This window comes from Pleurodeles waltl, chromosome 1_2 (genome assembly GCF_031143425.1).
Source record: "Pleurodeles waltl isolate 20211129_DDA chromosome 1_2, aPleWal1.hap1.20221129, whole genome shotgun sequence".
Taxonomy (NCBI): Eukaryota; Metazoa; Chordata; class Amphibia; order Caudata; family Salamandridae; genus Pleurodeles; species Pleurodeles waltl.
Genome location: NC_090437.1, coordinates 1,027,863,611 through 1,027,889,878, shown reverse-complemented (window position 1 = coordinate 1,027,889,878; position 26,268 = coordinate 1,027,863,611). Strand labels below are relative to the sequence as shown.

The 26,268-nt window shown below is 41.6% G+C and overlaps 1 protein-coding gene across 2 annotated transcripts in view; it reads left to right on the top strand.

Moving 5' to 3' along the window:
• Nucleotides 1-25,929, top strand: part of KLF3 (KLF transcription factor 3) — a 68,560-nt gene extending 42,631 nt beyond the window's left edge. For both annotated transcript variants that reach the window (XM_069202106.1, XM_069202107.1), the window contains exons 3-6: nucleotides 9,861-10,356; nucleotides 10,692-10,836; nucleotides 17,467-17,627; nucleotides 20,733-25,929. In XM_069202106.1, coding sequence (XP_069058207.1) covers nucleotides 9,861-10,356; nucleotides 10,692-10,836; nucleotides 17,467-17,627; nucleotides 20,733-20,914 — 984 coding nt within the window. In that variant the 3' untranslated portion in view covers nucleotides 20,915-25,929. The remainder of the gene's footprint in view (nucleotides 1-9,860; nucleotides 10,357-10,691; nucleotides 10,837-17,466; nucleotides 17,628-20,732) is intronic.
• The last annotated feature ends 339 nt before the right edge of the window (nucleotides 25,930-26,268 follow it).

Below are 26,268 nucleotides of genomic sequence, written 5' to 3'. Positions count from 1 at the left end.
TTATTTATTTACTATCTATTAATGGGGACAACAGAGTCCGGCCGACATGCCTTTAAGGCTGTGTCGATACAATTCTTTATTTGAAATCGGATTTATTAATTGTGTTCACCAGTCAGGTGTGGATTTGTTTGAGCTAGTAATGAAGGCAGGTGCAGTTGCTTCGATTCCTCCAGTAGTAGCCACATCAACATCTTAAGGAGATGGGTATTATCGTTTGATGTCCTGGGGGGATCGGAGAGAGGTAATGGCCTTTTTGTTAGTGTGGAGTTTCCTCTTTCTCATGTTTGAAATGCGTGGGTGAAATGAGTCAGTGTTTATTTCTAAGTATTACTGTTTGCGTAGAGTTCGAGCTGTGGCTCACTAGATGTAGCCCATTTAGGCAGAAAAAACGCCTGGGTTTGTCTGTGCCCATTCAGAGAGGATGCTGCCTAGCAAACCATGGTGTGTTGCTTTGTCAAGGCCAGGATAAAAAGATTTATAAATGGCTGTTCCATTCTTTACTGCTACAGGCGAGTTAAAATTATAAAATGGGAGTTAAGATGATAAAATGCAATTTTACCCACAGAACATAACAGTTCAGAATCATTGGCTAATATTTTCTCCACCCAGAAATTTCTATATTCTCAGTAGGAACATTCACACATAAGAGGTTTTGTAAGGTGGTGATTGAAAGGCAGTAGGTTTGTCAATTGTATACAGGTCAAACACATGTTCATTGAAAACTATATCTACAGAGAAGCCTCGTTGCACTATGCATGGAGCCTTACCATGCCCACAAAACAGTGCCCCATTTGCAGCGCTTAATTTGTACTAGTGGTTGCAGGTGGTGTGCATCAGCACTCATTTTTGGGGGCACAGGCTTATTTTTCAACTTTGAGCTTTGACCCACAGCAAAAGAGATAAAAAGGGCAGACAGTGACAGAGAGAATGTAAGGATGGAAAGGAGCAAATAAGACTGCGATAAAGAAACATGAAGTGTAGGGTGGTAGATGAAAGAGGCATGAGGTGGAATCAAGGTTAGGCATCGAGTGACCAGATTTTGAGAACCCACCTCTGGGACATTCTACAAACTCAGAAGTAAGACTACTTTTTTTGCATCCGCCCTTCAGGCAGGGTCGGACTTGGACAAGGTTGGCGGGGCACCAAAATGAAAATGGTCCCCACTAGCAAGTCAGATAGTTTTAAAAAGGGCCCCACATTTGCAAATTGGGGCAGTTTCGACCTTTTTAAAATCACAGCGTTTTGCAGAGTATGGTAGACTGCATACATCTGTGCTTCATGCACGCAGTGGGTTCTAATATTGGGGAAATAAACAATAAAATGTGGCCCACCAGACCATAGAACAGACCCACAAGCAGTCACAAAACTGCTCACACACAACTGTCTGACCATCCCTTCGGGCACTGCCTGATCGCCCTATGGGCTCGTCAGACCCTGTCTGGAGGACGTTCGCTTAATTGATAGCGTGCACCAATACTGAAAATACAAGCAGTGAGACACTAAGGGCAGTTAAATGCAACTTGTACATACAGAATCATCAATAGCTAACTCGCAGAGGACTGGTACTTAACCCTTCACTGGAACACATGGAAACTTGTCTCCCAGTGTCTTCAGTCGACTCTGTGAAAACTGGGTCATGTGCTAAATTTACTGAAATTACCCGGGACAGATGTTGACAAACCAGGACTGTCATGGCAATTTCCGGACGCCTGGCCACCCTAGCTGGGCAGCCTTGGTAATCACCGACCCCGGCTCCCTGCAGCAGCGGTAACGAGCTCCTGAAAAAGATTGTGGCCCCTGTGCTTGTTTTGTAATAAATTAGGCTCAGACCAAATCTCATGGACCCAGGAGCGTTTTACTCGTGTGACCGCTGTAGATTGGGCCACGGAGCGGAGAAAGCGCTTCGTGTCGGCTCCCCGTTCACTTGAGAGGAGCTGGAAGGGGCTCACAAAACGCGAAGCGCGGAGTCAGCATTCTGGCAGCGCTGGTAACCAGTCCTTGTAAAAGGAGCCAGAACTATGTGCGCGCGGTTGCGCCCCCTGCCAACAATGTTTGTAGAGGGCTCCAAGGGTCACTGCAGACCTTGGAGCTGGGTTACTATGGATATGTCTATTTGGAGTGCGTGTCAGAAATCTTTTTTAAAAAAATAGCAAACCTAGGCGCTATGTTTTCCTCCAAAGACGTAGGCGTTCCAAAAAGGAAACTATTTTCTGTGCAGGGGATCGTCTGGCCGTCTCCAGGAGCACTCCTGGCTGTAAAATGTCAAGAATACTATGGGGTGTTTGCTTTACAATGATTACAACACCCCCTCGCCTGCGTGGGGCGTCTTTTTTCATATTATCAGACATGAATTCACACCCCATATGAGTATGTCCTATTTTGATAGTGCTATAGACAAATACTCCATCATTTTAAGCACTCACAGTTATTCGACAGTAAAAGTGCGTGGGGATCTGGCGTTGTTAGGAGGGGGTCACTTGGGGTGATACCCATAGTCCTCAGGCTGCACAGCTGACCATATTACCCGCAGGCCGCATCTGGTGATGCAGCTTGTCACATCGCAGGGAGCCAGAGTACAGCTGCCAGTAGCCCCACTTATGTGCCTCTTACCTGGGGTTCAAGGAACCCCCGGAGCCTCAGCTGACCGCAGCCACCTGCTCTGCGCCTCTCAAATAAAGGGAGTCCATGGAACTAGCCCCTTCGCAGGCACTGTTGGTCAGGGTCGGACTGGCCTAGGCGATCAGGCAGCCCTGATCTAAAATGTCGGTGTGTTGGCCTATGTGTGTTTTTTCCGATTTGTGGGCCTGGTTTGTCGTCCTGTTGGCCTGTTTTACCGTTGATCTCCCTAGTACCACAAGTACTGCTTGCAGCAGGCACACTTGTATACGTTTCCCCCATACCTTTCGAAAACTTCTCATTACGAGTTCGAAACGGCCCTAGTTTGCAAACGGGTCAATTGTTTATTTAACTCTATGATTTGCTGTGCGGGCACATTTATTTGGTTGCGATGGCCTATCTATTGTTGAAATGTGTGTTGAGTCTCGCACAACTTTCGGAGCCCCGCCAAAGGCATGCGTGCTCTCAGTAGGCCCTTGAGTTGCCCTCGTCGTTCACTTGTCATTCAACAACCTGCCCTAGCCCTGAAGTCACCCGTAGCATGACATAACCCGAATGGTATCTTTTACACGCACCGGCTCCTTTTTGTCACGTTCCCCTTCCAGATCCGTCACGCAGCACGCTCCCGCTTACAGGTTTTTTGAGTCTCTGTCTTTTCCACTCCTTCCCCCGGGTTTCTTTCTGAATTATCTGGAATTTGTCTCTGTTGGGGTCGAAAGCAGAAGGCTGTTGACGAGCCCATAAGTACTCTGCAGTCTGAATCATCCCTCCCTTTGCTTTTTCGTGCCTGTAAAGTTCAGCGAGAGGTGAGGAAGTGTTTGCGTGTTGACGAACAATGCACGGCGTACCTGCCTGCCCGGTGTGGTCAGACCACACCGCGAGTTTGTTGAAATAAGGCCTCAGGGATGGGATGCACCTGCCAGGAGGTGGAGAAGGCGCATTCTCCTTGCGGTGCTCGAGCTGGTCCAGAAGAAAACACTCACAAGGAAGGATTCCAAGCCGTATGTTCCCGTCGCAAGGAATGGGGACTTGGAAAGCAATGCACTGTAGCGAGAACATTACATTGAACTTGTTCACGGTGTGAATTGTGCCGCTATCAAAGAGATAAACATATAATTTCAGAGACAGCTGGGATAGTTCAGGGGCTCTGGTGCTCACCCAGCACTATACCGAGTCTCAGCCTCGAGCTTAATCAAGATCATCTCAGCCTTTCATCTTCGCAAAAGTCGATAAAATGAGTACCGATGAGTTGGGTATGAAGTCGATTTCGATTTTGAAAGTCCTTTAAAAAAAATTAGAATGCCGCTTGAATGGGGGATGCTTTCTTTGTTCATGTTGGTGTGTGATGCAGAAACAATCGTCCACTGTTCTCGCAAATCTGGCGCCAGAAGATATTGGTAGACGTGGGACGCTCGCAGCTTGTCTATGACTCGTCAGACTTTTGACAGCCATTCAGTGATAAACATGAAGGGAGCCTGCCAGCCCCTTGCTGCATTGCAGGACAGCTCCAGAAAACTGCCCAGAAGCACATACTTCACAGCAAGCCCAACTGTTACGCAGTTCCATGGTGAGAAAACAGGGTTGTGGTCGGGGAAAACAATATTGATGGCTAAAATGATGAACTCAGTCCTGATTTCACAAGTATGTGTCAGTGGTACTGACAGCACTAATACACAGGCGCATTATACAGACATGCACCTTCGTCTTCGCTGACCGGAGCAGTCATACTAATACTCCCCACCTTCTTGCGCTGCACCTAGCAGGAAGGGTTGGTACACCCTGCTGAGCTCTGCCCTTCCTGCAGCGAATGACTGTGTTTGTGGGCTGATGTGGTCGGCGTTATTGGTTAGTTCCGCCAATGGCACTGACACTCAACCCACTGGAGGTTTCGCGCCAGGTGAGAAAAAATACCACAGCGCTGACACTCGCTTCATAATTAGCATATCTGCTATCCGCAGATACTGTCGCAGAGACCAGCAGGGCTACTAATGTGATGTCAGTCACAGGGCCCCAGAGACCTTAACGCATATTTGGCGGATAAGCCCACCTTTGCAAATTACTTCTTGGTAACATGTGGTTTATGCAGTAATCTGAGCGCAGCACGGGTTTGAATCCGGAACAGTTCGCACACTGCTTACAATCAGGAGCGTAACCTCCGTTGGTGCAGCAGGTGCAGTGGCACCGGGGCCCACGGAACTCGGATAATTGCTCATGTCCCTGTTTAAATAGCGGCAGGGGGTCATTTGCTTCCTTGCACCAGGACCCATCACACACTGGCTATGCCACTGCTTACAACCATTATGTACCAGAGGAAATTAAATGAAACAAAAGATGTTGTATAGAGCACTCGGTGCCAGTTGCCGAACAGTTTTAACAGAGGTCTCAGTAGACAATGACTTGCTGCAGATCACACAGAGTGTCAGCGAGGGAGACAAAGATCTGACCTAAGACCGGCCTGGCCTCAGACCTCATGAAAAAACATGCCTTACGCAGCCCTTATCTGCACTGTAGTGTTGTCTCTGATTTTTGTTTTTAAACAACCTTTCCATCAGTCATCGCAGAATGAATGTGACATTGTTCAGCGCCACGGTTTTAATAGCTTGGTGCTCTGCCAGTAAAATTCATTCGTCGTGACGGAAGAGAAACGCCCCAGTCTGCCAATTTTATAGCCCAGAGCTGCAGCAGTCTTGGGCAGGCATTTGTCCTGAGGTGTGGTGGTTCGAATGCAAGCGGATTTCTTTTCTGTTTTTTATTTATCACGGATCACTCCCTCTAACTTGGACAATCCCTCCTTTCCACGAATGACACTTTACGCGGACGGCTCGCCGTTTCCTGAAACCCATCCACTGAAGGAGAGATTTCCGTCCCTCGCGGCCAGCGCGTGCTCTCTGTGCTGGGTCTGCCTCCGTGTGTAGGAAAGAACCCGTGGGCGGGAAAACTCGTGCCTTCGGGGACCCTTGATCCCCAGCAGCCTGCCAGAAGAATAGCAGCACGCAAAAGCTTTTCCTGTTTACTAAGGAAACTAAAACATGTTTTTCTTTTCGGAAGCCCTGACTGAATATTTAGTTCTCTTACCGATCTCAGAGCCCTCTTCTCTTCAAAGTCGCTCTCTTATTGTCACCGGGAGGCCCCTTCGGCGGGATGTGGTAACATCTAAAGCAGTGGTTCCCAACCCGAAGCCTCCTCATGGGATCAGTGACGGCTTAGAAAATTTAATAACAACAGTTTGGTCCCCAGTTTTCAGTAATGACTCATTAGGTGGGTCCCCAGGTTCCAGTACTGATAAAGTGGGGGTCCACAGAAGTAAAAGGTTGGGAACCACTGATCTAAAGAATAACCAGCACTAAGGGCATCTTTAAGGAGAGCAAGGGATAGAATTTATGGTGCCATAATTAACACCTGTTACCAAGTTCTGCCCTAAGAAATGGAACATAACATGCACATTTTGCGGCCTACTGTATTACAATTTCCCAATCCCACTAATTACCTAGCATTTTCCCCATAGTAAATTCAAGCAGGTTTGACATGCCATAATTATTTAGCATAATTTATAATTCTGACACCCTTACACAAATAGGACTTTTATAGCCTACTTATAATGAGGGCGTAACACTTCTCGTTGCCAAAACTTTGCCACTGTTACTAGGAGAACTATTCTATCAGGATCTGTCTAAAAGTAAAAATGAGGCTGCAAAATAAAATATAATGTGAAGAACTGTGCACAGAATAAACCTTACTGAGAAAAAGTTTGACTAATCATTTAATCCCCTTTCAAAGTTCACCGACCCTTCAAAATCGTAACATAGCACGTGGTTTGTCAGACCAGTCATTCCTCTTCACGGTCCATCTAGTTCAATCACATATTTAAATATCGTCATTCCTGATGCCCCCTTCCCCGGGTTCCTCAGACACAAGTACCTGCCCATTCTGTTGTGCTTATCAGTTCTGTACACTGCCGCAATGCAAGGGAGGGCGACTGTCTGCATCTCTTAAAGAGCAAGGCTGTTTATCATTGTTCATTCAGTCTCACCAGAAGTCGCCTGTCGGGCTCTAACCCCTTTCGCCATGTCACTTCCTAGCCAGTCCCAGTACACATGGTCCTTGCCTAACTACATCCCCTGTGCTAGAATGGTTTGTATTCTCTTACCTCCCTGCTAACAAGGATCATTACCCCCACTTCGCCACAAAAGGTATCAAGTAATGCTGCCACTTGTGTCAGATTATACGGACAAGTACAAATGAGACTGTCACGTTCACTTCCTACTGTCTTGCTGGTACAGTAGGCTTTGCACATCAATCACATTGGAGGACAGCCACTTACAAGGACGTTGGAAGTTCCATCATGGACCAGCCAGAGTCCCTTGACTAATTCATATTCCCCTGCAAGCACAATAGAGCTGCAGTGACTGTTAGCAGCAAGGTCGGATTGCCACCTGACTGTTTTTCACCAGCACAACTAATATTTGTATGTTTTGGCGGTGACAAAACATAGGTATTTTTCCCCTTGTCAGTAGATGCTTTAAACAGAAGAACCCATTGTAAAATGGGTCTGTCTTAATGATCCCTGACTGATAAATAAAATACACAGACTGAAAAGGCATATTAAAAAAGAATACAGACCATTTTATGTAAAGTTCTATTTCAGCACCATGCTCGGGCCCTTGCAGAATCTTAAACCATTAACACATGGCAGGTATTTTTTTCTGAGAAAGGTGGCAAGCCTACTAGCAGGTGCACAACATGGCTCATACTCTGGATGTTTCTAGCGCACATGCAAACAAACTCTGCACAACATGCTGTGTGCAAGGAAGGACGTGGGATGAGTGCCATTAGAATGACAACAGCCTGCAGTCCATACTCATAGCAAAAGGACTAGCATGTGCCAGTATCTTAGCCATACAAGGAGGACTGGTTGACCCTGAGTCATATAATAAGGGCCTGGGTGTCACCTTCCCTCAACTATCAAAATAGAGGGCCTGATTTAGAGTTTGGCGGACAAGTTGCTCAATCACAAATGCAACAGATATCCTGTCTGCCGTATTACAATCACCATTACCTATAATTGGATCATAATACAGCGGACAGGATGTCCGTCACGTTTGTAACAGAGTAACCCCATCCGCCAAATTGTAAATCAGGCCCCTAGTTAGAATGCGAGCAGTTCACTTGTCATGGATTATAAGAAAAGTTTTGCATATCAACAAACATCTATTCAGAGAGTTGAACATAAAAGAAATAGCACATCCATGTCAGCACAGGTTGAACGTCCAAAATTAGGAAATCTGTCCTAGGCACACTAAAATAGTTATTGATGAAAATTATGAGGATGAGTCTCACTTTGCTATGTAGGTAGGCGCAACCTATGGTTGGCATGTCCCGTAAGGTCGTCCATTTTGTCTTAAGTTTGTAACAACTGCACATTTAGAGATATGGGCAACTGATGTGATAAATGCCATTGCATGCTGATTATGTTAAGACTTTAAGGGAATTTAGCCAAATAAACTAAGTTAAAGTATGAATAAACTTTTGAATAATACTTACCCAGTATGAATTTTGACAGGTGTAACATTCCATAGATGTGCACGTCATGTCAATATCTTGGATGATCCTTAAATGGCATCTGCTTCTAGTGTCAAGATGAACTGAGTTGAGTTGTGGAGAAATGTTACCCCTGAGTGACGTAGACGAGTTATGGAGGGACATTCACACAGTGTGGGCTCGAGAGGACAGTCACCCTCGCTAGTTATGGTAGTAGAACCCCATGGTATTCTTTTGGAAGGAGGTGTTTGATTTCACAGAGGTATTTCTGAAAGCGATGATGAGTTACTATTAATTTACTCACAACAGTTGTCCTTCCAGTTTCATAGTTATGAGAGAGGGAGATAATATGATTTGACCAATCTGGAGAGGTGAAATTAGTTATTATGATACTGCAGGCTTCCTTTAGTTTATTTGGATGTTTTCTAAGATGAAATAGTTTCTGAAAATAATATAATAGAATTGTGACAGGATCTCTATTCATGGCCATAATCTGCCTGAAAGACACTAGCAAAAAAAAAATGTTAGGGGAAAAGTCCTCGGCTATTGGGATTGTATAACGTATTCATCAGGAAATTTAAGTTGTAATTCAGACCATTGTAAAAGAGCACTCATAAGTTGGATAGTGGTCCAGATACACAAATCTAGACACTGATATCCAAATCTGAAATGTCTAAATTATTAAGTAATGCAATGCTATTTGATTTACTTTCCATGATATGTGTGTGTGTGTGTGTGTGTGTGTGTGTGTGTAAGGCCTCAGTACACTTGTAGAACTGTACGAATAATTTAACAACTAAGCAAGATCTTGAAACCTTACATTATTTGTAAGGGGATTCTTTAATCCGTTTTTTATGTTAGTATCAAAAATGCAAAATATATAATGTATCTGTTAGGCATACGTGAGATCATTGAGTTTACTGGATAAACATACAATCCTTCATTTAGTAGCATGTAAACTTTACACTGCATGCTTAGTGTACTGTTAAATTTTATTTTATGTGTTCTTACTATGTGATACTGATGGATTTCTTGAAAATATTGTGCTACAATAAAACCTGTCGAAGATGCATTATGGAAATGCTAGTTAATTTGTAGCATTCATTACTAAATCCTCGTTTGCCACAAGTGTTTTTTCTGTTACATCGATATTTCTACTGAGGTGCTGGTGTATGCATGGGAACCAGGGATCATTTAAGATATCCTTCACTTTACACCAAAATAAAGATTTTTGACTATTACACATTCAGTGCACTGCAATGTTGAACCAAATCATTCATGGTTAAAAATTGCTTCATGAAATTATGGATATTTCGAGTTCCAACAAAAGTATAAAAGGCTTTTGTTTAAAAAATAAGTCTATTTTTTTGTCTTTAGTGGGACATTTACAATCCACTTTAGCTACCGACAGTTCATTGGATCGCTTTCTCCACCGAAACGTGATGTTTCGGGACACCACTGTTTCCATTCTTCTGGAGGTATCAGTAGTTTCTGAGTGCCAAACAAAATTAGAGACTACCTTTCTTATCAGGAGCAGTTACAGATTGACATATTTTTGTCTTCCCAGGTATATGCCACCATAGAGAATATTTGGCCATAAATTGGTATCTTGACCTGCTGGTCATTCCATACCAATATTAGTGAAATTGGCTTATATCATTACTTTTATAATTCTCATTTCTAATGCTGTTCCTTTTTCCCTGCAGTCCTACCAAGCCAGCTACATGGATCAGCTGAAAGCAAACCAGTACAGCGTCATTTACCCCATGCCGCCCAGCATGTTGCATAGTAACTTTTATCCGCTGCCAGATGGACTGCCTGGAGGAATCCAGATGGAGCCCGTTGATCTTACAGTGAACAAACAAGGTTCTCCACGCTCTTCTGGAGGCTCGCCATCCCCTCTGAAATTTCAATCCCTGAACAAAAGAGACTCGCCGGGATTGACTCTGTGCTCGCCCAGTCCTCCCATGAAAAAACATGCGCCATCTCCACCGGCAGTGCATCCGTTCTCAATGCCCATGTCACTGAATCCAATGTTGGCGTCTATTTCAAGGCAGGCGTTTAGAAACCCTGGGGTTCTTCCACTTTTACAGCCAGTTGTGGTGCAGTCAGTTCCTTTTATGTACTCGCACCATCTCCCGCAGCCAATCATGCTGCCTACCATACTTCCAGAAGAATTCGAGGGTCCAAATTGCAATAACGGTGAGGATTCTTTCTTCTTAACTTAGCAACTAATGTAAGCTGTTTACAGTAGATCAGTACTTCTGTACCTTTGAATAAAAACTATTTTTTTAGTTACACAAAAAACGTAAAAGTCCAGTTATTTTATTTTCATTGTTTTCTTCTCTCTAATAAATGGATCTTGTCCCATTATTCTAAAATTACAAGTAAATGAATGAATGTTAACATACTTATTTTCATTGAATTGTGAAACATTTAACTAACACAAAAGATCCGTTATCTCTGGACAGGTTCTGGCATAACTACTGAGTGTTTTTGGTGTAAGACAGTGACACATGCTCTCTTCTCGCACCCAGGACCTTTGTTGGATGCATATAAGAAAACACCTTTGATGAAAACAATTAAGGTGGAGCCAGGGCTTGAACAACACCTGAATGACCATTACCCAGAGCAAATGTCACCACCAAGAATGACCCCACCTCCAAAACTGATGCTTCATGAGTAAGTATACTAAAATGTCCCTTTCCTGCAACAATCACATTTGCTTTCACAAACCTTATATACGCTTCCACTCATCTGGACTCCTACTTGCACAAATCCCACACACACGGAAAACCAGATCCAGAAGTCAAGCCCCTACATCGCTCTTAAAGCACTGAACGCCATGCAGCTACACATAAGAGCCTGAACCTCACTTTTTTACTTGGACTCTAGAATGCATTTTACCATCCCCCTTGACCAGCTTTAGCACACATCAATAGCAGACTTAGGGCCTGTGATATGAGGAGAATGGTTGCAAAAATGTGATTGCAAATTGTGCATCCACCTTTTGCAAGCAGTTTTTTTAATTTTGTGATGAAAGCTAAGTACTAAGGTCCAGTTGTAGGATATAGCAGAACAGCCTTGCTAATGAATATTAATTTGTGACTACAAACACTGGGATGGTTGCCTTCAAGGAACAGGAGACAACAATTCCTGTGTTTGTACTGACAAACCATTAATATATCTCATTTCGAATTACAATTTGGATGGGGGTGGCATTTTCATCCCCCTTTCTGATTGCAGTTCAAAATAAGTCGCAAAACACCTTTCATAACTCAAAAATAATTTTCCAAATCACGAAATGTGCTAAGTAAATTCTAAAATCTCATTTTGAGGATGTAAACGTTGTGATTTTGTGATTCGCAGGGTTTACAGCCACAAATGTGATTTAGTACATTGGGTCTTTAGGTAGGTAAGCTGGCCCACAACTCCATTGGTTAGTGACTTCATTTGGTGCCTCGTAGGTGCAAGCACAGCACTCTGAAGCTGTATGGTTAGATCTGTAGCACTGTATACAGTGATAAATAAAAGGGTGGCTAGTTCCTAGGCATTTTTTGAACAATAACACGCTTGTTTACTTTCCATCTGAGCTGAGATTTTTAAATATATCACATAAATAAAAATGCTCCATTGTTGTAAAAAAATGTAGTTGAGTGGTGTTTTTTGCATTGTTTCAATAACTGAAAGAGGCTATGATGCTTGTAATCTTGTACCACAGTGCTGTAGATAAAGCTAGAGTGTTCACAGGGCAGACTAATTCCTGATTCAAGCCCAAAAGAGTTATTTCAATGTAGTGTGTGAAAAGTAAACAAATAACGGAAAACAGACTGAGTGACAAACACCAACGTCCCTTAGACATGACATTTAGCGTTCTATGTGAGCATATGGTTTGTATTGTATCTTTCATTTCTAATGACATACTGAATTGACAGCAGATCAGCGCCAACATCTCTGTATAGAGTTTAGTTGCTGTACTTTGTGCCATCAGAGAGTTGGGCACCTATATAAAATCAGGTTGTTGAAGTAATCGCTGACACCAGTTAGGCAAGAGTCTAGTTTTGTCAGAATATAAGCTGTTACTGTTGTATGGCTATGCAGCAGATTTTTCTCAAGTAAAACTATGTTAGCAGATTAACAAATGACAGTCGCAGGGTTGCACCCTTGGTAAGTGTGTGGCATTGGGTGATTGAGGTCATGTCTGGGTGTACCAAATAAATACTGAAACCATACACCAATCTCTAATCACCAGAACAAAAGTTACTCCTTTCCCATTCATTAAGTGGATTGTTGATATGTCTAGGGTTTTCCAACACGGTTTTCACTTATAGTTCAGGGCAGATGCCTCCGTTGAGAAGAAAACACATTTGATTCCACACTCCTTAGCCCTGGTTTTATGTATTTGCCTTAAACTGTGTGAGTGTTTTGCCTCTACATACACAATACAAGTGTCAATTTCTGACAGTGTGATGTCCAAGATCCTAACACATTTTCTGACGAGGACTAACAAAGTAGATTTGTATAACAAAGGGCTTCAGTGAAAGTGCTTTCAGAGCTTAAACTCTCAAAACTGGAACACTGTTGAGTTTGGAAAAAATATCAAACTCCCTTTATACCAAATTAGATAAGATGTACTACAACAGTACACATTTCTTCAGAGGAAAAAGGGATAATCCTGAAAGTGCTATTCCACTATTTCAAATCACATGCATTATCGTATTTTATGTCTGTCGATTTGCTCATTTACATTCCCCATATGTTAAAGGGGTTGTTACACATTGGATTTCAGTGTAAAACAATAATCAATGGAATTGGTCATAAACATTGAATTTTGACAAACCTTTGAAAATCAGACCATAAACCTTCTAAAAATAATATTTCTGTACAGTTTGTACGTGATATTGCTTAATTGAGCTTGATGTATTGTACTCAGAATAATAAAGCTTTCTTAACTCATTGCTATTAAAAACACTGGAATCGAATGTGTCAAAATAGGAGCATATTACAATTAGAGATCATAATGTCTTATCTTGTCAAGGGACTCTGCACCCTTCAGGTGGTAGGACTATTACAGAATATGTTTAAGAGAAGGCAAAATGAGATGTTATCACTGTTTTATATTACATGAATTGCTACCTTTATTTGTCCAGCGTGAATCTGCTCATTCTGAGCTTGGGTTTGTGAAAGTGCTTTAAGGGACAATGAAAGAATCAAAAAAGAATAAAACAGAGCAAAGAAAATGTAAGACAACTAGTTATGTCAAGTTGTTATTTAGAGTAACAGTAACAACAATAATTTAAATATCAGAAAGATGTAAATTTATTTTAAATAATCAAGCATTGTGAATTAAAGGGAATGATCGGTATTATGGTTGTTTTATGGGTTAGACAAAATGTATTGGTTGGTGTTATTTTTAAGGTTAGGCTTGGACTCCGAGCTAGGCCTATGTTTAGAGTTACGGATATGGGGGGAATTTGCCTTGTGACTGGATTTGGGCTAGTGGTAGTGTAGGGGTTATGGTTAGGGTTGTTGCCAGGCCATTCCTCATTGGGGTACCTTGGTTTCTGAATAGTTTTTCAACGCAACATCATATGTATTTTTGACCATTATATGTTCAACATAGTCACTTCTTCGTAAATGTGCTTCCTCATTTTTGCATTGTTATTGCTCCCTTTCCGGAATTGTGGTGGTGCTGAGATTAAGTTTGCTTCTTAATGGGCCTATAGTCAGCTGCTTGTGGCATTCCTTTACAACCTTTGAACCATTACATTTCTCTGCCCTTGCTGATTCCTCACTACCTAGGTTCCGGTGAAACATAGTAAAACTTGCATATTACTAATCTGAAAATGTAGGGAATGGAGTAGCTAGCATGTCAAGAGAGTATGTTGTTCTGTCTCATTGTTTCATCATCCTCTCCCCATGTTTTTCTTGAGCTTCTGTTTCTCACAGGTGCATATTACTAATCTGCAAATGTAGGGAATGGAGTAGCTAGCATGTCAAGAGAGTATGTTGTTCTGTCTCATTGTTTCATCATCCTCTCCCCATGTTTTTCTTGAGCTTCTGTTTCTCACAGGGGCAAGACTGATGTGTTGCTAGGGGTAGCAATTGTGATATCCTACATTTTATTAGTAATCGCTGTTTACCAGTGTGACCTGTAGAGATTCCCCACAGTAAGCTATGCTGTGCGAAGCCCTTCCCCAGACTGAGCAGAGATAAGAGTTAATTGTCTGTGCCTACTCTTAAAAGCTCCCACAAACCACACATCAAACTGGTTGATGTCACATGGTTCAGGTCTGATGGTATAGACTCAGCAGTTTTATTGATTACTGCCTGCCATCATTATTTAGTTGGTAGATTATTATTATTGAGCTCAAATTAATCTATTTGCTGTTCTTGTTGAAAATCCGGTCGTAATGTGGGTTCAGATGCCTCCACTGTGCAGCAGGTGAGGCTAATCATCTGAGGAAGCCCCCCTTCATCTCTGAAGATGCCTCAGTTGGACAGCAGGATTATCTGAGGTGCTTTGTCACAGTCTAAAACAGGGAGTGGGTGAGCTTTTGTTGCATAACACCACCAATGTTGTTTTGACGTACACACCTAATTTTAGCTAGTATTTTGGCAGTGTCAGCTGAACACTAGCACAATTCAATATTGTACTCAAACACATGAGAAATGTAATTGGACAAACCTTCCCTGATGACTACAGTATGCTAAGGAGCCACAATTACTAGGTCTGCTTGGGTAATGGTGTCGTTCAGAAGCCAACGGGTCCCACCCATGGTGACCTTAGCTTACTCAGTAGAGGGCATGGCACTGACGAAATGGTATTTCTTTTGGGAGAATAACAAATGGCTCTCTCATTTTCTGAACTTAACTTCCAAAAAAACACTTCCCAAACCACAGGGAAGGGCAGCAGTATGGCGGTCGGTACAGTAACAGAGGGGAAGTATTTATGAAAATTGAGCAAAATTAAACCACACTGTGGTTTGAGCTAAGAATGAAGTTCGCGGTTGTCAATAAACAGAAAAGAGGACGTGCAACTGATATTTGTAGTAGTTATACAATGACTTGTGATTCATGAAAATAGTTAACAATTGAAAGGTGCACCAAAAACTACAATAAAATTCGAGATATGAACCTTGTTGCAAATTTTAAAATATGGACAGTCACGAATAACTTAAAAGTAGGTACACTTTCTTGAGTCTCGGTGGGTAAACTTGTTTTGAGTTTGCCCTGTGAAGCAGAAATGTTATCGCAACAGTTGAATTGTTTTTTTTTACGGTAAACAGATTACCCGTATCCGTTTCAGGTCCTGCCTTAAGGAAATCCAAATTAGCGAACATGAACGAGACCCGCTATCTTTTTAACACAAAATATTCCTCAAACTTCCGACCGCACTGTTCCCACTTCAGAGCCGTGATTTTAAGAAGTATACAACCAAAAAGCATATATTAGGATAACGAAACTGTCCAGATGGTGGAGCACGAGTGACTGAAAATCTGCAAGATAAGGACGGCAGAAAACGAAGTTAGACGAAGCAGATTATGGGGCACGGGGAGCGAGCGGCCCCCGGTTTTTGGCAGGCTCGCGGCAGTCCTGGTGACTTTGGGCGCGGCGGGGCGCCGACACCTCTACCCTGTGTACCTACGGGGCGCGCCGACGTCGCGCTGTTTGCGAGGGCGGAGCGCCAGCGTCGGCCGCGTGCGGGCGTGCCCCTACGCTCTACTTTTAGACGTTGACGTCAGCGACGCAGGGCGGCCGCGCCCGGCCCCAAGCAGCAAACAACAGGAAACTCTTAATTACCCTCTCAAGGAGCGGCAGGAACAATACCGCCTCTAAGCTGTGCGGTGCGAGGATAAAGATTTGATGACTGTCAGAAGAGACCTAAACCTGTTTTATTTGACACTCGCCTTTGAGAAACACCGAAAACCTAAGCAGGAGGAGGCAAGATCGAGCGCTTAAAGCCGTGCGCGCACGTACCGGGCAGCGGAGGCCTGACCTTTGTGAACCCGCAAGGAAAATAAACCAAACTGAAACTACGCCGTGAGAGAAGCGTGCTTACATCATGTGTTGCTTTCAAAGAGGAGTCTTGGGCGCGGCTAGACAGCGCAAAAAGTCCCTAGTATGTGGGGAAAGACGCTCTAAGGAGTCGAAGGTTTCATAATATCCCTTCCCTGGATTCAAAAGATGTCCCACATGGTTGGGTCCGTCTTTTTTGTGCACAGCAAATATATATTTTAACACCTCCAGTTTCCCCACGAGAAACAGTTCTGCGTGTCTTAATTTAGACTTTAAATCGCCAGCTGTCACGGCAGACACTGGCAAATCCAATAGATCTCACCTTTTCTACCTGCTGCACGTGCAAGAATGAATTAGTGGCTGCCTGCTTAGCCTGATGAAAATGTGCCGTTTACTCTCCCACGTGAATAGAGCCTCCAACAACAACAAATCCAAAATCTGAACCCTAAAAAATTATCTGTATCTAATTCTTTAATCTAGACAAACCCACTTCCCACATACTACCCAAACGGTTTAGTTAATTGTCCTAAGTCGAGTACGGCATATTTGAGGGCAGGTCATCGATAATAGGTTTGAATGCACATCAAAGATTTTTGTGTGGAGATATTTAAGCTCTGGATTTTGGTCGTCTATGTTTTGTGGTCTGTTTTTGCATATGTTTTGCCCCAATCTTTGTTTTCACATGCTACTGAATTTACTGTTTGGTCCAGTGCTTTAAATGGAAAAATAGAAGTACTGTGTACCAGAGTACCTGCTTGTTTCTGAGAAGTGCCGGTCCTCTCCAATTAAAAGTATTACGTTTTTCTTGAGATATGCCGGTACTCTCCCTCGCAAAATAAAAAAGTGCCGGTACTCAGTACCGGCCCACTTAAAGCACTGGTTTGGTCCATATATTTGATCTGGTGGTGTGTGCTTTGGAATTTGCTAATTTTCCAGGAAGAGCATTGTAGGAAGCCATAGTTTTTTCATGTATACAAGTTACGCTGTGAACGGCATTTGGAGCAGACTAGAACCTCCAGGCACTGAGGGATAAACATATAAGAACAATTGTAGAGTGGGAGGGCACTGTGAAGCATCTGCGGTGTTCTAGCATACAGGAAAATAGGCATAAAGCACAGGCCTTGCTGGTATCTATGTAACTCTAAATGGAGACTTTTAATCATCGATTCACGCAAGTAGCGGAATAGCAACATCTCACACGAGTTGCAGCACACTATACTCTGCTTGCATTACACTATTTTTGTTAATATCTGAAGATGTACATCCTTTTAATTATATGATTGAATTATACAGGAATCATCCTTCGGTGATAGTTCAGCCAGGGAAGAGGCCAGTGCCAGCAGAATCTCCAGACACGCAAAGAAAACGTCGGATACACAGATGTGATTATGATGGTTGTAATAAAGTGTACACCAAAAGCTCCCACCTGAAGGCACACCGAAGAACACATACTGGTACGTGCAGATCATTATCCACTCGGAAGGCTTATTTCCGTTGTCATATTCACGCATATACGTAAGGCCATTTTCGGCATGCAAGCCTCGAGTTAAACTCTGTTCGGGTAATTACAACTGTAGAATTAGAATTTATTGATTGTCGCCGTATATGCAGTTCCCCTTTCTTGTCCCTTTCTGCTGTCGATTTTCTCTCCATTATGTTTCTGTTGTTCCTTACAGTCACATTTCCATGTTTATCATTGTATTTTACATTTTGTTATAGTGTTGTCTCAATTTTTTATCCCAGTTTCATTTCTTGAGTCCCAACACTTTTGCATTTCTAAGTTCAGAGTTTGACCATGAGAATTTTTATATAGGTGTGCCAATGGCAGACCTCGATTTATGGAATTCGGATTGGTGGATATTTAAGTTCACCACCATAGAAAATCTACAACTGTGGTGCATGTTCTACAGTCTTATATTTATGGGCCGGGTATGATGGATGTCAGTGTCGACCTCGTGCCTCCCCTTGAACACAACCATTTAGTAAAGGAACCCGTACTACATATAAGACCCTGAGGAAATAGGGAAGGGAGACAAACAAATGGAACTCATGCTCTGAAATGTTCCAGTGTTTTCTCAAGGCAAGTCCTGCACCTAATGCAGAACACAGTACATTTAGTATTAAGAGCAGGTTTGTACTTTAGAAATAGCAAGTATTATATATAAATATGAACATAAGTACTTATCACTGTAGGTTAGAGAAGAAACGTCACCCACATGGCAAGTAAGAGTACTCTTTTTAGCAGACCCAGAGAAGGTGGACCAGGATGGAACAACATCAGAAGTTAGTGTAATTTGAGTAGGGAGAGGGGGTTCAGGAGATCAGCAGATAGGGAATTAAAAGGAGCATTCAGAATGAACAAAGGAGAGGGAACCCAGCTGACTGCGAACTGCTACCACAGTACAGGAGGACAAAAAGACACAAAGTTGTGTAAGGCAAATATGTTTTGACTTGTGATGTCTATTTACTGTTGTGCTTGAGCCGAGAGTGATGAACCTCCACCATCTTGGACAGGGAAAGTCTTGTACTCCAAACCAGCAGAAACACAATTATGGAACCAGAAGGACATCAGCACTCTTACATTCAGCCTATCAGTAAAGTTTTCAGCACAAGGCTGCATTTCATATTTCCCAGGTCTTTGAATAATGTTGTGAGTACTCCAGCCTTGTATATTTGTGGTGATGAAGGACAAGGGGGAAAACCAGGAGGGTATCCCCTTTCATCCCTGACAGTTGGATAAAAACATATGACCAGTTAAAGCAGGAAAGGAGGCCACTGGAAAGATGGCTAGCACAGACAAAGTCAGAACACTACTGCCCTTCCATCACACATCAAAACTTGCCTCAGCCTATGATGGGCATAATACCATCTTGTGAGTTTCATTGGAAGCATTTTGTCGCATTCTAGAGCAGATGGGTCACCTAGCTGCTCTCAGCCATATCTATTCCTGGCAATCTCCCACTTTAGGTCATTTCTCCCATTTGGTCATATAAGTAAGCTTGTTCGAAGATTACAGCCTTCTCAGCTGCACATATAATCTGGATATACCTTTAGTAATTTGATATTTGAGACTAAAAGTTCGATTGGCGTCTTATTTGTAGAAACCTCCCTCCTGGACTTCTTCGTTATCCACCAAGTGCAATAATTGTGTTACACTGAAACTGTCTGGCATTGTCAGTTTAAACATTTCTCTACAGGATCTCTTCTCTTTTATTCGCCCATTCTTCAGTAGCTTGCCTAGCTGAGGAGAGCTTGGTCCTTTCCAACCACTGAACACAGTGTTCAATTCTCCTGTGAGTAAGCCTGGATTGAAAACTATAAGCAAGAGTGGGAAATGGAGAGGAGGTAATTGATCCTGTTCTGTTTACTTGGTTCCAGTAGTCCAATAGTATGGTGGACGTCAAGAGCATTGATGGAGTGGATTTCCAGTGTCTGCATTGACTCCAAAACAGATATTTGAAGATTAATCAATAAATTGTAGAACACAACTTTAACAAGTTAAGCAACTTGGAGAAGCCCGGTTTGTAGACTCCTTTAAATGAAACATCTGATTTGCTGTGTTTACCACCATTCGGATGGCATGCCTCCGCCTGATTTTCCGTTTTTGCCCCAGTCAGAATACCATAAGTTATTATCCCAAGTTGGTTATCATTGTTTGCATTTTGATTTCCATTTGAGCATCAGTCTGTCATTTAGTTTGATTTCAGTTATTCTCTCATTCTTATTTACACATTTGTGTTAATCTTATTCTGTTTTCCTACCGGTTAGTGTTCCTTATTTAATTCTAGTTTCATTTGTGTCAGTTATATTTTCACGTTTCTCTATCCAATTCTTATGTACCTGTGTAATTATTCCCTTTCGCAGTCTGTGACCCTTTTTTTGTTGTCCCTGACAGATTTTTCCTCAAGTTGTTAATTTAACAAAAAACGCAAAACAATGCTTTTCTCACATTTTCCATGTTAACAATTTTCCATCTCGGAGGCGATTCTTTGGATATTTATTAAGGCTGGCATAATGCAAGTAACTGTAAAAATATAGTGCAAGTTATTGCTTTAATGTTGTCTCGCTTACCAGTGCAGTAGACATAACCTCATCATGCCCTCTGAACAGATAGCCCAAAGCTATTTCTCCCAGCATCTAAAATTAATTTACAGTTGTTACATGAGTGCCTTCTACAAGTTAATTCAGTAATGTATTTTGTAGGAAGATCTTACACAGATACTGTAATTTTATAGACGAAATACACACTATTACTTAGACGTTTTTGCAGTGAATTATTCTATTTTATAAAATTTTGTGTTTTCGCAAACAGCTGTTATGTTTCATATTGTACGTTCATTAAAAAAAGACAGATTTACGATTTAGGAATGCTTGTCTGTGCATTAATTCAGTTCCAGAACCCTAATATTTAGTTGAAAATACACGTTTAAACTGTGAACCATAACGTCATAATCTCCAACACTCCACAGACTCTTTTTTCAATGTCTCTATAGCTGCTTAATCAATTTCGTAAAATACTTTTAGCATTGGAATAATTTTTTTATGTTCTTCCTTTACAGGGGAGAAGCCCTACCAGTGCACGTGGGACGGTTGCACGTGGAAGTTTGCACGCTCCGATGAACTAACGCGGCATTTCCGGAAACATACCGGGATAAAACCCTTCCAGTGCCCAGACTGTGACCGCAGCTTCTCTCGTTCTGACCACCTTGCCCTCCACAGAAAGCGGCACATGCTGGTGTGAGGACCCCTCATCATCCTCAAAACTATTTTTTTTATATACAAGTAGTGGATTCAGCTGGCCTGAATCCCAGAGTTTGGACGCCAATGAAATGCTTCCGTATGGTCAGTAATAATTATTACCCCTCATTGCTCTTACCACGGGTCAGACCTAATGAATGTGAACATTTTTCTGGGGGTTGCTAAGCAGTTCCTCCCTGGAGTGTACCTCAGTTAAGGAGGGACCTTGTAAAATTACACTTTACTGCTTTGTATGTACAACACATTTTCTGATTTAAGAAATCAAATCTATTTTAATTAACCTGTAAATGTATTTAAATACACACAGTATATAGACTGCTAATTCTTGCCACAGACTTTCTAACCATTGGCCTGTGATGGATTTAAACCCATCATATATCGCAATGGTGCAATGAACAGATAGTTCTCAGGCGGTTGCTTATTTAGGAGTGGTTAAAACAATAAGTTTATGATGTGCTTGCCTTGGTGTAATGGTGACTCTTCAGGGGGCTACTTTCACGACCAACAAACACCACACAAAACAGTGGATTTTTCTGCCCGAGGAACGGCTTGCATCATTTCTCAATGCCCACAAACCTTTGCTGTTGAAAAACAATAGTCTTCGTGGCTGAGCTTTGGCAGGCGTGGAAGGGGTATTTCACCAGCCCTCCTCTGAGAAGTGTCACAAACCAGGTTGAGGCAGTTTCACGGGGTTCATATTGAAGCACAGAGAACTAGTATCACTTTATTTTCTAAGGAATCATTTGGCGCCTAAGTGCATTTTCCGAACGAGGATCTACTAACCATCCGGACCCGTCTGTACATAACTGGTTTGTTAAAGTGCCTATTATAAACAAAGTGAGTGACAGTTGCCTCTTCTACAAATGAAAAAAAAACGTGGACCATTTCTGGTATATCAGAGGCACCATATAGCATAAAGGTGGCATTCCAGCAGGCTGGTGCCAGATTGCTCATAACACCACCCTTGTTGACAGCAGTGGTGCCATCCAAAGGAATAATCACCCTCTTTGTCTCTGTGTGTGTGTGTGTAAAGAAGATACTGGAAAATGTGATCTATGAATAAAACGAACAAACACATTGCTTTTCTCCATATGTTGGCTATTCCAATTGTATGGTATCATTTTGTACTGTGTTAATCTGGTTTAATTATGCAAATAATTCAGTGTGTACATTGTAAGCCTTTCACCGTACAATACTACATAAGAAAAAAGTAGGCGTTGACTTTCATAAAGAGCCTGTCCTCTGCTACTCATGTAGATGTAATTCTGAATGAACTAAGTGCCTGTTCCCCACGACACAGAAGTGCAATGACTGACCTAATCAAAACAATAATTGATCCAATGACAGGGGAAGCACTGCCTTTTCCTGGAATGTAATGTGTCACTCTTCTGAACAGCATGTTTGGGTTCTTTAGAGGTTGGACATATAATCTGACGTTAATGTTGCAGTCACACCCATTTCCATTATCTGTTTAAGCACTGCCCTTGGGTGTGACCCAAATGACAAACAATGACTGAACCTGTTGCATGAGAAAAGTTCACCCTAACTGGATCCGATTGTAAAATGGAATGCACTGCCTCATCATGCTGGATGAACCATCATAAAGATATTTCATCTTTAATCAAGTTTATATCCGTCCCAACTAAAGAATTTACGACACTTTAGAGCCAACATTATAGAGTGCTGCTCTCAAATTTTCTTCTCAAATCCCCAAAAATCCACACACGTGACTTGCTACGTTGTACTCACAAAGACATGGTGGCTCTGTATAAGGATGACTTTTTATCTGTTCTCATCATTTAGCCATTCACTAAAATTTGCACACAATACAATCCCAGATGCACTTTTTGTTTGCTCGATAGAACCAATGTCAGCCATATTGATATATGGGACATAAATAGTCAGTGTAGCACTGAGTGAAAACAACTTCCCAAACCACATTTTCTGTGTAGTGTGGGACTTTTTATAGTCACAGTTTGCACAACTATGGACTTCAAGAATATCTGTTGTGATCAATGAGATTTAACAATAAGTTGGCTGTGCGTCTAAACGTTACCAGGTTAGTTGTAGTTTTAGTCAAACATTTGTGTTTTTATCTCAACACTATTGAGTTTCACTACAGTAGTTGGTAGGGGCTGTAATTACCCAACTTGTCTGAGTTCTTCTCTTTGTTGAATGATGACAGGGCTGATCAATGAGTGCAAGAAACATCGGATAATTAATTTCTGAATTCCCTTAAAGTATTCATGACAAAGGATTCGATAGGAGTACATGTGCATTTTTACATGTCGGGTGTAAGGCTTTCTGAAGCAATGCTGTCTTGTTGCTTTGCAAATCGGTACCTGTTCATTTCCACTTGCCAAAGTCTTTTTTTTGTACAGGAGTTGTTGAGAGGCAAAGTTCTGTGTCTTAGTAGCAAGTTACAGGTTTTGTCTGGTCCGACTCACCTCATCTGGTTTGAGGTCCTGCTGCAGTATGCTTCAACCTTCATTGGAATTGGGACAACGAAGGAGCAAAACTTTGCACTAATCTGAAAAGGTACCTAAGGATGGGACAAACTGCCAAGTCCTCAAGCCAGCCGTGTGGATCAGTGAGACAAATGCCCATCCCTGACTCTTGATTTGATCTGCAGACTACATGTTTGAATACATGCATGGCCGAAAAAGCCTTCTATCCTTTCAGTGTTGGCACATTGTGTGCCAATAATCTTGGTATACTAGCAATCCCTGTTTTTTTTACACCTCTTAGAAACGGAAGAAGCAGTGACTGTAAGAAGTTATTATGCTGTCCTGCTCTGAGGCCTTGTAATTCTACGTGTATCTTGAATGCTGGGTTCAAATGTTTTTCCCAGAATCTAATTCTGGCCTGATTAATTTGCTAATAGACCTTTGCTACATGTCCTTCTTAAAGGGTCTGTTTCTGTATTTGCAGTCATTGGTCCATTCCCACCTCCTTCCAGTTTAGTCTGCCCGATACAATAGTAAGGGTCAGTGCTAGGGTCTGGGACCTGCCACCTAAATCTATAGTAAAGAGCCATCTTAAACTCATAAAGGCATTCTTGTATAACCGGACTAACTGCTGAATTGATAAGAGTATGTGCCTAGACACACTTTAGTTTTTGTCACACACAGGTACATCAATCAGTTTGCAACTTAATTGGTTCTAAGTTCTCCTTTACATTGCTTGGCCTAATTGATAGCATAATTAAAGATCTAAATTCAACACCATTGCCTATGCATCACGGTAGAATGGTACTAAGACACGCTTTCTTTCACTAGTTCTTTAGTGCACTTTGAAGCAGGTGACGGGGTCAGTGAGCTGGCCACCTACCTGCAAAGAGACCTGCAGGTTACACATTGGAATCTCTTTTCAGCTTCTTGTCCTTGTGAGGCCAATAAAACAGGCATCATTGAGTTGGGCGATAATAGTTCAATGTCCCAAGTTTCTAAAGGTAATTCTGTTTGTTGTGAACTATTTACAACTATTCTACATTATTTTCTCTGATAATCTAGTGACTGTTTTTACTGCTACTTTGTTCTTTGGGCAAGAACTCTCAAACTGGAGGTTTGTTAATACTATGCTTCGTGAGTCATTTATTTTAACATGAGACAGTTAAGAGTGCCTACATATGTTCTTAAGTGTAAAAGTGGCAAGATTTGAAATAAAGACGGAGAACCATGGCTGAAACAAAAAGAAGACAGACAGCTTTGCAAATTTAAGCCGTCATTAACAGTGTCCTGGAAAATGGACCAGTATGTCACCGTTTCTGGAGGTACCAATACCAGGGGTACTGGCAACTCCAGCAATGGGGGCATTTTGGCCGTTTGTGAGTTGAACCTTGAGAGTTCACTTAAAAACGATGAATTACTGAGAATATCAATAATTCCAGGACCCAGTAACTCGTTAGTTTCCACCAGTCTTTCACACAGAGATCTCAGCTGTTCTGAGGAGCCAAAATCTCTTTGTGAAATTAAAAAGGTCTGTGGTGTAATTGCTGTAATCGGTCTCACCAGAAACTGGTAACTCTGTAGCAGCAAACCCTACTATTTATTCCTTGTTGCAAGGCTGTAGGCAAACCAACCTAAAAACCATGCAGAAAGCATGGAGGAGCATACAATGGACATTGTGTGTGTGTATCTCAATTTGGTCTTTAGCTTCAACTTCGATGTGTGGATCGCATCAGGTGTATCGATTAGCAGTCTGTGCAATATGATTTCCCATGGGTAACTGCCAAATAATTAGCCAGGACTAATTGTGTCAATTTGGAACTCTTGAGCACTTAATGAATGTCACTGCTTACAAAAAGTCTGATTGTTAGCTCCTGTATTGTTCCTGTACAATCACTTAACAGATTTGTTTTGAAAATAGAAATACGCATTTACACATTCTCCACCGATATTGTTAAATCACAGAACTTGTCAAAGTATCTACATCTACTCTCTGGCCTCTCATATTTAATTATTTAATAGTCACATACGGATTCAGTCAAAATCACAGTGCCAAGTTTCTTTTTTCCTAGGACAGAGCTACAAATATGCTTTATGTTCTACAAATCCTAGCACTTTTATATTTATACACATTGAATTTGAATAATGTTAGAGGGTCAAAATAATCTACCTGCTTAGCATCTCTTGAAATATACCTACATCTTTAGCAGGGCTATAATATTTAGTTTTCTAATGTATAAACTATGCCTAAAGTTTATTAAATTGTAATATATATTTTATAAGCTGGATATGACTGAATGGGTAATTGCAGGTTTCTAGCATGCGTGGGTATATTTTTTTAATGTACGGAAATATTTTTTCTATCTTAATAAAAGATGTGAATGTTTCATGTACTTTCACTGTTTCTACTTTGGTAGTCTGATGGGGACTCAAAAACGACACTTTGTCATATCAAACTGTGAACATAAATTTGTACTGTACAGTCGTCCAATTCATATATGCAATATATATATATGTATTATAAACTTGTTAATAAAACCATATGAATGCATCATGTGTGTGCGCTTAATGAACGACTATAACAGGCATAATGTTTTTTTACACTACATCATATTTCTTTTCCTATAATATATACTACATTTTCCTTTTAAACTTTTCCTTTTACCAATTTTATTCTTTATGATTGATAGATCTCATGGTCCTTAAGATATGTTATAACGGGCAACTCGTGTGTTTTTAATGCAGGATGTCCACAGTTTACTTTATCCAGGTAATGATAATTCTATTTATATAAGCCCACATTATATTTAAAATGGAAGGTTGTGGGCCATAGCCCACTATCTTGCTTCCTGTCCAGCATACTGTGTCTGAAGCCATGGTTTACCCTGTC